Raw genomic sequence first — 14801 nt, 5'->3', positions numbered from 1 at the left:
AACTCTGACTGAATGTACTTGCTTTTTTTTTTCTACAGTTAATGCTAAAAGTTAGCTTTCAAAACAGCATAAAGTGCTTATTATATTGCTCTTTGTTTCATTGCCAGCTGTGGATTTAGACATGGAGTCATTCAAAAAGCAGTGGGGCATCATGAGTCATGCACAACCTTCTGGGCTTTTGACATTACTGCAAAGCCACAGATTCCCGAGCACGGCATTTAGTTACAGCGTTTCAGAAACACAACTCCATGATTTTGTTGAAGCATAGTGCAGATGTCATCCCCAGAGGGGTATGGAAGTGCTGTAGGCAGAGAGTATTCATTTACTTGAAATGAGCATTTTATCCTACTAGCACTAGTGTGCATTTTTTTCATTGCCAAGGTTTATTTTGTTTGGTTATTCTTGTAATCATTTTTGAGGAATACAGACCAGGACCAGATACTTATCTTAACTAATAGGCAAATCATGTATAATTGATAAAGATATATATATATATACACATACACAAATATATATATTCTGGAATCTTAAAATATATGAAAAATCACATTGAAAAAAGCCAAAAGTGTAGACATTAGGATTTGAGTTTAAATGTATTTACTTTTTTTTAATTATTATTATTAGTTTTAAAAAAATGTATTTCGTCACTTTTTTTGGTGGAGATGAAATTGGTGGGAAATTGTGTATTAACTGAGTGATGCTGGTTATGTTACATGTGTGTTACATGATGGCTATGGATAGGAATATGTTTAGTTAAGAAACAGGTGGTGGGCTAGGTGTGGTGGCTCATGCCTGTAATACTAGATTCTGGGAGGCCGAGGCAGGAAGGTTGCTTGAGGCCAGGAGTTCGAGACCAGCCTGAGCAAGAGTGAGACTCCATCTCTACAAAAATCAAAAAAATAGAAAAATTAGCTGAGTATAGTGGCATGTGCCTGTAGTCCCAGCTACTGGGGAAGCTGAGGCACGAGAATTGCTTGAGCCCAGAAGTTTGAGGTTGCAGTGAGTTATGATGATGCCACTGCACTCTAGCCCAGGCAACAGAGCAAGACTCTGTCTCAAAAAATAACTAACTAACTAACTAAATAAATAAATAAAAGAGGATGGTGAGGTGTTTGGTATTTCTATGCTGTTTCATATGAGGATCAAGTGAAGAAAATGGGAATTTTTAGCTTGAAGAGGAGTTAACTATCTTTAAATGTTTGAAAAATTAACCAATGTTTGAAGGAAGTACACAGTTTTTTTGCCTGGTCCAGAGGGGTAGAACTTGGAGAAATGGATAGAAGCTACAAGGAGGCCAATTTCAGCACTATACAAACAAGGAAGCTGGCTGGGTTCTGTGGCTCATGCCTGTAATCCCAGCACCTTGGGAGCCTGAGGTGGGATGATTGCTGGAAGCCAGGATTTTGAGACCAGCCTGGGCAGCATAGTGAGACCATCTCTCAAAAAGTTTTTTATTTTTTTTAAATGAAGCAGATAATGAATTACTAGAGATGCATAGGCAGGACTGTGTACATCTTTTGCTTGGGTTATTATAAAGAATATACCAGCATCAAATAGAAACTAGATCAAATGACCTTAAAGGTCCCTTTCAAACCCAGAGGTCTTGGACACTATTGTTTCCTGTGTAATACCCCTTCTGTATCTCAAATGCTATCTCTACAATCTAAGCACTAGCATTTCTCTCCTGCACTACAAACTTAGCCTCCTAAGTGAGACACCTATGACCACTCTGGACTCTCCCCAGCCATTTCCACACAGCAATGGAAAACACTGTAATATATAAAGTAGCTCCTCCATTAGAGCAGAAGTTCACTGAGGATAGATACCTTGTCCATTTTGGTTACTGGTATGCCCCCAACACCCAAAGCAGTGCTATGTAGTGGCTTCCACTTGGGCTTAGAAGTGAATTTGAACTTCCGACTATGACCTGTAAAATTCATTATCTGGTCCATGCTTACTCCCTGACCTCACCTGGGGTCATGCACCATCTGTCTTACCACGCTTTAGCTATACTGGCCTGTCTGTTCTGAGCATGCCAAGATTCTCCCATCTCAGGACCTTTGCACAAGATGTTTCTTCTTCTTGAAATGTTCTTTAGTCCACTATTCTCTGACCGCTCTTACTTAAACTACAGATTGCAACTTGAGTTCCATTTCCTTAGCAAGGCTTTCCTGCCATCACCCCATCTGCGTGAAAATTCCCTAATTTAAATACCATAGTATTCTCTACTTCATAACATTTATCAAATATGTAATTATATATTTGTTATTGTGTGTTTGATTCCTTAGCGTTCAGCTCTTTCAATAGACTAAGTTATTTGAAAACAGATCATTATATCCCCAGTGTCTTGTGCAATGCACAGGGGATCAAGAAATATTTTTTGAACCAGTTGCTCCCAACTGGGACAATTTTGGCCCCTGGGGACATTTAGCAATCTCCGGAGACATTTTTAGCTGTCACAAATGGGAGGTGCTACTAACACCTAATGGATAATTAGACATAGTTACTGTTAGACATCCTTCAGTGGGCAGAACAGTCCCCACAAAAAAATATCATCTGATCCCAAAAATATCAATCGTGCCAAGGCTGAGAACCCTGGGATGAATGAATGAACTCTGCTTTTTTGTTGATTCTCTTTTGTGATTCGTGTTTTTCCCCACATTATTCATTGCTTTCCTACCTGCCAGTGTCATGGTATCCAGAAAAAGTTAGATTTATGCAGGAACAGCCAAACATACTATGCTTTGAGAAGCCAAGCTCTCCATAATTATCTCATTAGTATCTCTTCAGATGCAAACACTGGCAGTTTAAGATTTACTCAAATGATAATGGTTGCCAGCCATTTCCTTTTGAAATAAGATGACTGCTTTTGGAAAGTCCTGATGGATTGAGAGAATGAGATTGCAGCTAATTGGTCAGTTGTAACCATGAGAAAATACTTACTCTGATAGCACTCCCCAGCACCACCTTCAGTGCCTTCGTTGGTAGGTACTATTTGGGTTGGGAGGGACACACCAGGAGAGGGAGTCTTGATCATGCCAAATGGCAGCACTTCATTCATTCTAATTCATTTAGTGACCATCTCTCTCTTATCCCTTTTTTACTGCATAACCTCTGTGAATGTTGAGTCTAACCCAGCAGAACCGTCCACATACTGGAGGCGGCCACCCTCGCCTGCTGCACTGTGCACACACCTGTCTCCGTAGACCTCACAGCTTCCCATCTCAGTCTAAGCCATCAATTTACAAGGAAGAATTCTTAGAAGAAAACGAGCCAAGGATTCTGCCCATTAAAAAATCTCCTTCAGCCTTGTAGTGAGAGTCTAGGACAGCATTTCCCAACCTTCGTCACCTTATGGCACCTGAGGGACTGATGTTTGCATAGCACACCAGGGTAAACTGAGGTGGGCACCCAAAGCAGGAGGAAACACCACAGGCACCCTGGGGCTCTGGTGGCTTCAGGCTCTACCTTGCTGCCCCAAGGCCTGAGGAGATCAATGTCTCAGTGTAGCTTTTAACTCTTTCCTGTCACAGCAGTTGGAAATCTCTGGGGTAGAACAGCCTCATGGAATGGCCTCTCAGCTGCGGGCCAAGCAATGATAACGTTATTCATTTCCTTTCGAAAGTGGGCTGGTGGATTGGACTTGTCTAAGAATAAATCATATTTCATCTATCCCTAGAGAGGAGCAGGCAAGATGCATTTTAAATTTTTCTGATTCAGAAATCTTGCCAAAAATAGCAATCTTGCTCCTCTGAGACAGGGAAGCGGCACCATCCAGCAGGAACTATACGAGCTGGCTGTCACGAGGCCTGTTGCAGTGAACCGTGGGTCAGTATGAGTCTTTCAGGACCACAGCACGTGCAGCTGCGTCCAGAGGGCCAGGCTGTGCGGCACAGGGGGCGCGGCTGCCTGCTGTGCATCCTTATTCTAGGCGTGGGCGTGGGCTTGCCAAGAGACCCTCCAGCTCAGAGTCCGGGTCCTGGCCGGAGACTTGATACAACTTGGAAATCCCCGAAGACACATTTGGAGAGCTGAAAAGCGCAGGGGCCTGGATCAAAGGACTCGGCAGAGTGCGATCGGCTGGAAAACAAAGTCTCTCATAAAAAGCAGGGATTGAGGATGATTTTTAGGTTTTTGCTTCGAATAACTGAGTGGATGGGAGTCCCATTTGCTGAAATATGGAAGACCAGAGAAAAGGACCCGAGTTTGACAGACTGTCAGATAGCTGAGGGGAGATTGTCTAGCTCGTGAGTTTTTGAGTTTGACACCTGAGAGAGTGATATAAATTTGGGAGTAATTTACATTTAGATGGTATATAATTAATGCTGTGGTATTAGATTCACTCACTCACTCACTCGGCAAATATAAATGGAATGCCTTCTGCATACTAGATGAAATCACCCACAAGAACCTAGAGAAGACAGGTGGTGTATTCTACTATATTCCGGCTCATCCGCCTCTCTCCCTCTCTTCCTCTGCAGAGGTAACCACTCTCTTGAAGCTGGTATCCTTCCTCCCTTGCTTTTATGTGTTTATTATGTGCAGATACATCCACAAACATTAGAGTACTGTTTTCTGTATTTTTAAACTTTACATAAGTGGTATGATCTAGTATATATAATTGTGAAACCCATTTTTTCACTCATTATAAGATTATTTATATTGATATATGTCTGCTTGTGAACATGTGTGTGAATTTCTTTATAAGTGGAATTGCTAGGTCAAATTTACTGGACATTGCCAAACCGGATACTCTCAAACCAAGTATATGAGAGTTTTTCTTTCCTCACATCCTCACTAACTGTTGGTATTACTAGACTTTTCAATATTTACCAGTTTGATGGACATGAGATTTTATCTTATCATTTTAATTTGCAGTTTCCTGATTACTGAGATTGAGCATCTTGAATAGCTTATGAGTCAATTGCGTTGCCTCTTCTGTGAGCTGCCTGTTCATGCCCTTTGCCTGCTTTTCTGTCACATTTGAGTTATTTGTATATCTTGTATGCTAAGATTTGAAACAAGCTTTAACAATTCAATTTTACTGCAAGTTTTCTGGGATTAATCCTCTGTCTTTCCATGGTTATTTCCTAAATGTTGCTTTACCTAAAATCCTAGTGAATTTTTTTTTACAAAATGGCTTTACACGTCTTTGCCTATTTAGAGTTGTAGAACTTTCAGGTGGAGCCTAAAGCTGTTTCTAAAGGATGTAAAATGTGACAATTTAGAGAATATTCTACATTTAACTGTTTTAATCTTCAAAGAAAATTATATTCATGTAATAAAATCATTTTCTGCATCCATCACAGTTTGATGATCACCACAAATCCAGTGAATTTTTTATTCATTTTAGGTAATGTGGAGAATATGAAAGAAATCCATGCATGTTTATCAAAGTCCACACCATGTAATCTGGGATCCACTGCCACTCAGCTGTGTCATTCAACTGGGTGGGACTGAGCTGTAGCTTTTATCTCATCTGGGAAATGAATATGTCAGCCTAGATGCTCTACAGAGTCTGTCTAGCACTAAAACTTACTTTTTCTCTTAAAAGCTAATTTGTAAAAGCTTTCAAGACTTAGCAAAACGCAATAATCGCTTAAGAAATTAGATCCATTGATAGCAGCAAGAAAGTATCAGTAGCAAATAGAAAATATTCTATTTTACCTTGGTGAATTGGAACAGTGTAAAAAGCAACTTTTGTGTTTGGCTCTGAAATTCAAGAGGAGGCTTTCTATATATCAGCCACAAAACTTGGCTCTATTTTTCTTTTACAAGTCAGGTAATCATGAATAAGCCAATCTTAAAATTATGTTTTAAGCAATTTGGATCCAAACTCAGAAAGACATTAGACACCCCAAACAGCCAAAACAATCTTGAAAAAGAAGAACAAAGCTGGAGGACCCACACTTCCTAATTTCCAAACTTATGACGAAGCTACAGTAATCAGGACAGTGAGTTATTAGTGTTAGGGATCTTTTCAAAGAACCAGAATTTGTTTTTTTTTCTTTTCCCATATTGTTTTTCTGTTTTCAGTTTCACCAATTTATTTTATCTTTATTATTTTCTTCCTTTTGCTTGCCTTGAGTTTATTTTGCTCTTCTTTTTTCTAGTTTCTAAGGTGGAAGCTTAAATTGTTTGGGATCTTTCTTCTTTCCTAATATAAACACTTAATACTATAAATTTCCTTTTTTAAGCATTATTTTAGCTGCATTCAACCAATTTTAATATATTATATTTTCATTTTCATTTAGTTCAAAATATGTTCTAATATTCTTTGAGACTTACTCTTTGACCCATTGACTATATAAAAGGATGTTGTTTAATTAAGTGCCCTATTATCTTTGATATTGATTTCTAATTTAATTCCATTGTGATGCAGAATACTTTGTATAATTTCAATTCTTTATATATGTTAAGGTTTGTTTTATGATCCGTGATATGGTCAACCTTGTGAATTTTTGGTTGTTTGGGTATTGGGTTTCCTTTCATGCTTCTAAACTGGGCCCACTGGTTTGCATATCTATCCACTCAGAATTCCTCCTGGAAGGTTGTCACTCACAGCCAATTCTTTCCTTTGTCTAGAGCATCCAGGATGTGAGAAGTGATAACGAGGATGAGGAGGAAGAAGAAGAAGAAGAAGAGGAAGAGGAGGAAGACGAAAAAGAGGCTACCAAAGGCAAAGAGATAGACTCTTTGAAGAATGGCCTTGGGGCAGACAGGCATCTCATTCCCAATGGTCAGCATGGCCGTTAGCTTGAAGCCCACATAACTCCCATAGCACAGTGTGCTGCAAGGGCTGTTGGAAACACAGAATGATTCCCCGTTCATTGCTGAGGCCTAGAGGACCCACAGGGACCCCAGACCCCAGATTCTGCCCTTCCCTCTTTCTAAACCCACCTTCCCTCCTACCTAAAATGTGTTTAACAAACTGTTGTTAACTTGCGTTGAAATGTTAAATATAAGCATTCCCGTGGATTTTACTGCAGTTAGGACTCAGACTGGTCAAAGATTTCAAAGATTTCTCCAGAGAACCGTTTCAGTTCTAATTGCATTCCTTCATGCATCTGACTTTTTCAGGAGCTCACTTTGTTGTAGGCCCTTTCACCTTCTCACCTTGCCTGTCCTCAGGATGGTTTGACAAGTGCTAAGTAAACCCACTTTTTCCAGGTGTGTTTGGCCACAAAGAGCAGCTCATTTCCCAAAAGTGAGTTAGAAGTGGCAATGGAACAGAGACAGAAGGACCAAGCCAGGAGACAGGCCTCCAGGGTTCTAGGACCACTTCCTACCTAAGCAAACTTAGGTGCTTATCTCTACAATGCAGACGGTAATCCCTGCCCTGCCACCTCACAGGGTTGGAGTAAGAATCAAATGAGATAGCAGAAGGGAAAGTGTATGCTGTCCACTGTGGCAGTATTGTTAATGGGTCCTCTTCATGCTGTGATTCCAGCTCTCTTTAGGAGAGAGAAACCTGGCTAACCTTGGCATTGAATGAGCCTGAATGAAAGGCACAATCTTAAAAAATCCCTCTTAAATGTGTCTGGAGATACCTGAAAATGAAAATACCAAGAAGGCTGTTTCCATTTTCTTTGGTAACTATTTATTTGTTATCTCCATAAGGATAATTCTCAAATTCTCCTGGAATTCTGCTTCCTCAGGCCCCATGGCCAAGGGCAGGGAGTTTGGGCCCTGTTCATTCTTGTCCTTTGCTGTCTCTCACTTTTTACCTCTCTAAGAGGGAGGCTTCCTGCTACTGCCTGGCCCCTTCTTCAGGCCAGCCGAGCTACCCAGGGCACTGTATAGGTCCAGCTGGGGCCTCTCTGGGGGGTCAAACCCAGGTCAGGTTGCTCACTGGGCCACACCCCCAGGAAGTCTGAGCCTCTGGGGAAGACACACATGTGAGCTGCCTGACCCAAAGGAAATCTTGGAAACAGAAAGAGGATGCTACGTGATTTCATCTCACTATCCAATCCAATCAGACTCCATAACCATAAAACAGCACAACACAAAAGGCTGAAAAATACCTCTGAGAAATGTCCAAGGACAGGTGCTAGAGTCAATGACAACTCCCTGAGAGGAGGGATAGAGGCCAGTAGGTCAGTAGCCAGCTCTCCCTCACCCTCCAGAAACATGTCCCCACCCCCTTCACAGCCTTGTCACTGCAAGTGACACATCTTCTGAGCACAGTGTACGGGGCCTTGGAGACTGCTCAGGTGCTCACAAACAAGGAGAGGCTGAGCCTTCAAAGGAAGAGCTTGAGCAGACTATGTACCCTCCCTTCAGCCCCTGCCCCAGTCTCTCATATTTTGGGATGAGATTTCTTATTTTCATCCTGTTTTGCTCAGGGGCTTGTATTTTGAAGCCACATGGGAGGTTGGAGTGTGGGGACTGGAAAACCAGCCCTGCCCAGTGCAGACTACAGGGCTGCTTCACTGTATACAGAAAAGAGGCCTGAGTGCTTTGCTTTTTAATAAAAATATGTTTTTAAAACCTTCAGGCTAAACAAAAGCAAACACACAAAAACCTCTTGAGAATCTTTCTTTCTCAAACAAAATCTCTTTTTGGGAAATCATTAGAAGAAAAACGTGTCAGATTTTCTCTGCATAATTTTTGCTTTTATGAATACAATAACATGCACTGTATGTATAAAGTGGTATTATAAATCTAAAATGCCTCCACTCACTTGAGGGCATAGCTGTTCATTTATTAATATTATTACTATTTTGGTGGAAGAAGATATTAATTTTTATGTTTCCAGTTAACAGACTATGTTTTCCTTGCTTTATTTTGATCTCGGCTCTGTACCAAATATCTTCTTGCTTAAGGTAAAAAATTGTTTGTTTAATTCTCTGTTGTCCACGTTCTTTTTCTTATTTGAGTGTTGAAGGTAAAATTGATACACCAATCTCAAATATCTCGTATACAGTCGAAAGCACTAAACTACTTCATAAGAAGTAGATATGCATTTTTGTATTTTTATGTATTTTGCATTTTTCCTTTAGGGCTTTTGTGGTTAATTTTAAAGGTAACCTCTCTTTCTGCAGGAAAAAAGGGTGCAGGACTTTGCCAGACAACTTTATAAAACTTCAATCCACAGTGCCATCAGTATTGTAATGGTAAATGACTTACAATAAAAGAAAAATAAAAGTGTTATCATGATTGAGTAGATTCAGCCACACATTGCTGGGCTTCTTAGAGATAAACCAGACCTCCCTGCCTAGTGGAAACAAAGATTTGCCAGTCCTCCAGAAAGGCCCTCCCAGGAATCAGAGGGAAACAGAGGAGAAGGGAGCCAGGTTCCAACATTCAGGCTACTGGCTTTGTGATACCAGACACCAGCTGAGAGGAGGTGTTGGGGCCTGGCTGACAACCCCATGCCTGACTGCGGTGAGCCTCTTGGCTAAGCTCGGTGGTGTCAGCCAGCCAGCCTAGGGGTTGGAGCCAGACCAGGGTATGACATCTGGGCCTTGTGCAGGAACTGTCAAAGTGCTAAGAAAGGAGACTGATTCTAAAGGTATTTTTTTAGCCACATTTTCTGTATGTACCTTTCAAAGATATAGGAGGAAATAGAGTGTAGATTGATGGTTCAACTGGCTGTCCATCAAAATTATCTATGGAGCTTTAAAACAACGCACCTTGTCTGCTGCCTGCCCCATATTTTGATTCAGTATTTCTGGGTGAGAAGCAGAAATCTGCATTTTAACAGAGTCCCAAGTACATTTGAAGAGCAGTCAGGATGCTGTGTGCCCCCACCTGGCTTTTTATTCCTATTATCAATTTTATACACTAAGAGATGGGAAAATGCAATGGTACAGTCTATTTAATCCAGAATAAAAAAAGAAAAGGCAAGACAAATATTAAACTCATATTAAGATGGTGAGTATGATGGTAGATTTCAACCCAAATTTATCAGTAATTACACCAAGTATAAAACCAAAGTGTCACAGATTAGATTTTTAAAATCTCAACTATATGGTGCTTATATTATTGAATGTAATGTTGAAAGTAAAAGGATGGAGAAAGATATACCATGCAAACTCTACCCTCCCAAAAAAGCTGGTGTAGTTATACTTATGTAAAGGCAAGGAGACCTAGTGGATAGTAAGAGGAATGCTTAGTAATAATGAAAGGGATCAATACACCAGGAAAATATTAAAAATTTAAATCTATATACACCTAGTAGCATAGCTTAAAAATATATATAGACAAATTTCACAGAATTCAAATAAATTAAACAAATTTATAATCATGTTTGGATGATTTTAATATATCTCTCAGTATCTGGTAGAACAAGCAGACAAAAATTAGTAAGGATATAGAAGATTTGAACAATAAAATTAACAAAATTGGCCTAATTGAGATATATAGAACACTATGCCCCCAAATTGCAGACTTTATATTCTTTTCAAGTGCATATGGGATATTTACCCAAATAGACCATATGATAAGCCTTAAGGCAAATTCCAAAACATTTCAAAGGTTCAAAATCACAGAGAGAGTATGATCACGGATCACAATGAAATTAAACTAGAAATCTGTAACAAAAGATAAATGGAAAAACCTCCACGTGTTTTTAAATTAAGCAATGCACTTCTAAATAACCCGTAGATCAAAGAAGAAATCATAATGGAAATAAAAAATTTTAAACTGAATTGTAATAAAAAATAACAAAAAGTGTGTGAGATGCAACTAGTGACAAATTTAGAGGAAAATTTTTATAATATTAAAAGGTTTTATAAGTAAAGATAAAAGCTGACAAAAATCAGTGGTCTAAATATCTCCAAAAAAGTAGGGAGGAAAATTAATAAAAGAGAAAACAAACATATAATAGTATCAAAAACAAAAAGTTGATTTTTTGAAAGAAAAAAGTTTATAAAATTCTATCAAGACTGATCAAAAGAGGCACAAATAAGCAATATTAGGGATGGAAATCATCCATCACTATAGGTCAAGCAGGAATCAAGCAGATAGTAAGAGAATATTGGGAACAGTTTTTTTCAATAAATTAAAGATGTAAATAAAATATATAAATTCCTAAAAAAATAAAACTTGTCAAAATGGACACAAGAAGAAATAGGTATCTAAATCACTGCTCTATCTAAAATAAAATTGAATCTGAAATTTTAACACCCTTCCCCAAAATAGAACACTTTAAGCCCAGATCACTGACTTCTTCCAATATTTAAGGAAGAAACAACACAAGTATTACACAAACTTTTCTAGAGACAGAAGGAAGAAACTTCTAAATTTGTTTTATAAGGCCAGCATAATCTTGATACCAAAATCTGACAAGAATATTAGAAGAAGAAGAAGGAAAAATACTGTAGGCTAAGTCAATCATGAACATATATACAAAATTCCTAAAAAAAAAAACAAAACAAAAACCTAAATTCAGTAATGTGTGAAGAAATAGTGAATGAAAAACAAGTTGGGCTTGTTTTAGGAACTTGAGATTAATATTTGAAAATCAATGTTATTCACCATTTGAAAAAATACAGGAAAAAGTCTATGTTTAAAAACCTTCAATATACATTCATTAAAACAAAACCAAAAAACTCTTTTAGCAAAGTAGGAAGGAATTTTCTTAATCTGATAAATAACATATCATAAAAAACATAAAGCCAGCATCCTGTAGTCCTATAATGGTGAAATACTGAAAATATTGAAAGCTATTCCCCCTCAGATTATAATTAAGACAAGGGTGCCCATTATCCTCAAGGATACTCAGCATTTTCAATATATTTAACTTTGTATTTTTCATCCTAGCCAATGTAGTATTTCAAGAAATAAAAATTACATGGCTGGAAAGGAAGAAATAAAAACTGTCATTGCAAATACAAATGTAAAAAAAATGTACATTGTGTGTGTGCGTGTGTGTGTGTGTGTGTGTGTGTGTAATTTATTAAGAAATGCCAAGGAGCAAGACTGGCCAAGACAATCTTTAAAGGAATGAAGTGGGAGAACTTTACTAAATACCAAGGCTTGTTATAAAGATGCAGTATTTCAGGTAGTATGAAATTGGTACAAGGATAAACAAATAGAACAGTAAAATTTTATCAAGTCCAGGAACAAATTCATACATATGTGGACAGTTGGATATCTTTAATGATAAAAATTAAACACAACTCCTACTTAACACTAAATACAAAATAAATTCCATGGTTTTTGTATATCTAAAATGTAAAAGGTAAAATGGAGGGAAACATAAGAAGATATCTTCATGACCTTAAAATAGGCAAAGATTTCTTAAATAAAACATCAAGCATTATGCATAAAGGAAAATATTAATGAGTATTGTCAAATTAAAATAAAGAAATTTTGTTTATCTAAAGGTATCATTAAAAGAGTGAAAAGGTCCAAGATGGCAGACCAGAGACACCACCAGCTAGAGCATCTCAGTAAAAAGGAGAAGTTTTAGATCAAAGAGAAAAAACAGATGGACAAACAGAGAGCAGATGAGGGTCTGAAGGAAGAGTGCCAGAGCCTTCAGGAGACTGCATGGGAGGAGATTGCAGAGCACAACTGGAAGGAGAGAGGTATCAGTGGAGATCAATTCCTGAGAGGCTCGGAGACCAGCGAGAAGGGTAGGTAGAGTGGTTAGTTTCTCCCTCCGTTGCATCTTGGGCAGTTGGTGGGCTCCTGAGCTGCTGGAGAGACCTTCTGCCCACACGAGCCCAGAGACTGCTGCCGCCAGTGAGCTGGGAGCTTCTTGCAGATAGGGCACCAGGCTCCCAGCCCTCCTGGGGTGCCTCCTGCCTGACAGACTCAAGCCCAGACAGCAGGCACCATGTTACTTCTCTACCCACCGTGCACCTTTGTCCTCCCCAGGGGGCTACAGCTCCTCAGGTTTCATTCTGCTTGTCCCCACACAGACATTTCCCAACTCCAGCCCAGACTGCAGGAGCCACAGGAGTCCAGTGGGTCTCCGTTGATCTGCATGACTCCAGAGCCCAGTCGTTCTGGGTGGACTGCCTCCAGGAAAGAGGGTAAGAGATGACCAGACCACTGGCTTTCCTCCCAGACTCTTTTCCTCCCTTCTGCCTCCCCCACCCAAGGATGCTGAGAGAAACAATTGAGCCACCACAGGGAGGCTTCCATGGGGAATGGGGCTCAGATCTTTCCTTTTTTGGGCCCTGCAGTGGACTAAGGAGTGCTTGGACTGTGAGCTCCCTGCCCACCAGCACTCCCTGGTGCTGCATATCCAGTGGCCCCATCAGAGCAGGGCATACCCCGAGGTGGAGGGACATTGAGCTAGCTTGGACACACTGTGGGTGACTTGGAACCTGCATGCTTCTCCCTGGCATGGTCAGGGATTGATCTCCAAAGCCCCAGAGACGGGCCTGCAGGCCAGATCCCACATCTCTAGATCTTGATCATGTTGCTGAGGGATACAGAGGGGATATTTGTGAATTAGTCTCACAAGGTGAGGGTGCCTGCAAGGGCAGATCTAGGGGAGAGTACAGCATGGGTCCTAGCTGCAGCATGCTCATGGGGTGCCCCTCCTTCCACAGAAAGGCCATGTTTCCAGCTCAGGCTGGGATACTGGGCAGGGAAACTCCCAGCCTGCATCACAGTCATGAAGGAGCTTGGCTGGCTTGAGGTCCTGCCTGCTGGCAGAGGCCAGGGGGAGACCACAGAATAGGGGAGGGTGAAAAGGAGCCAGGCCACCTCCAGACTGCCTGATTTAGGGTCTCAAACAGCCCCGCCTCCATATGCAGACTATCTGGTTGAGTGGGGCCACTTTAGCCCCTCCCTGGCAGCTTTTCCCAGAGGTGGGGAGTGGACCTTTGACCCCTGTAGATCCCTTGCCAGCATTTGTGGAGCTTGATTGCAGGCTCACCCAACCCAGCCCTGCCCAGCCTCACTCCCCCACCTTCCTCTGCTGTGGTAGAGAATGAGGAATCACCTAGAAGTTCCAGGGCCCCACCCACTACCTGGGGCATTAGAGTGCTTCTCCTGAGAAACTAGAGCTGGTGACAGGACCCAAAAACAATATTGCAGCCTGTTCCTTTGAGCAAGCATCGCCTACAGACAAGGTCAATTTTCACATCCTGTTTACAGCATATACTGACTCATCATACAGGGTGTGGCTGATTCTCACTCACAAACACAACCTACTGGCTCAGAGATTAAACTAGGTATGTCATTATCTCAACAAAAGAAAATCCAAAAGTAAGAAGCAACAGCTGCTCCAGATGGGAAGGAATCAGCAATGGATACCAACTACAATCAGAATATTGACATGACAGATGAAGAATTTCAAACATGGGTTATAAAGAAGCTCAATGAAATACAAGATAAAATAGAAACCCAGCACAAAGAAACCACAAAAGCAATGCAGGAAATGAATTAACAACTTACTAAAGAAATTAAATTGTTAAAAAAAAATCAAACAGAACTTCTGGAAATAAAAAATTCATTCAAGCAATTACAAAACATAGTGGAAAGCATAAAGAATAGGTTATAACAGGCAGAAGAAAGAATCTGAGAGCTTGAAGACAACATCTTTTAATTAAACAAGTCAGTTAAAGAGATGGAGAAGAGAAATAAGAGGAAAAAGCAAAGCCTATAAGAAATATTGGATTATTTAAAGAGCCTTAACATAAGAATCATAAGCATCCCTGAGGGCAAAGAAGAAAATATAAAAGGGTTTGGTAATCTATTAATATTTGAGGGAATAATTGAGGAAAATTTCCCTGGCCTTGCTAGAAATCTAGATATCCAGGTACAAGAAGCTCAAAGGACTCCTGGGAGATTCATCACAAAGAGGCAAACACCATGACACATAGCCAAAATAAACA

At 40.1% G+C, this 14801-nt stretch overlaps 1 protein-coding gene across 1 annotated transcript in view; it reads left to right on the top strand.

The window, feature by feature from the left end:
• Window positions 1–6996, top strand: part of CERS3 (ceramide synthase 3) — a 58952-nt gene extending 51956 nt beyond the window's left edge. Inside the window, exon 10 of the mRNA XM_045560632.1 lies at window positions 6586–6996. Coding sequence (XP_045416588.1) covers window positions 6586–6756 — 171 coding nt within the window. The 3' untranslated portion in view covers window positions 6757–6996. The remainder of the gene's footprint in view (window positions 1–6585) is intronic.
• The last annotated feature ends 7805 nt before the right edge of the window (window positions 6997–14801 follow it).

This window comes from Lemur catta, chromosome 9, assembly GCF_020740605.2.
Source record: "Lemur catta isolate mLemCat1 chromosome 9, mLemCat1.pri, whole genome shotgun sequence".
NCBI classification, from domain to species: domain Eukaryota; kingdom Metazoa; phylum Chordata; class Mammalia; order Primates; family Lemuridae; genus Lemur; species Lemur catta.
Note: the sequence above shows the minus strand (reverse complement) of the source record. Positions and strands in the feature narration are given on the sequence as shown.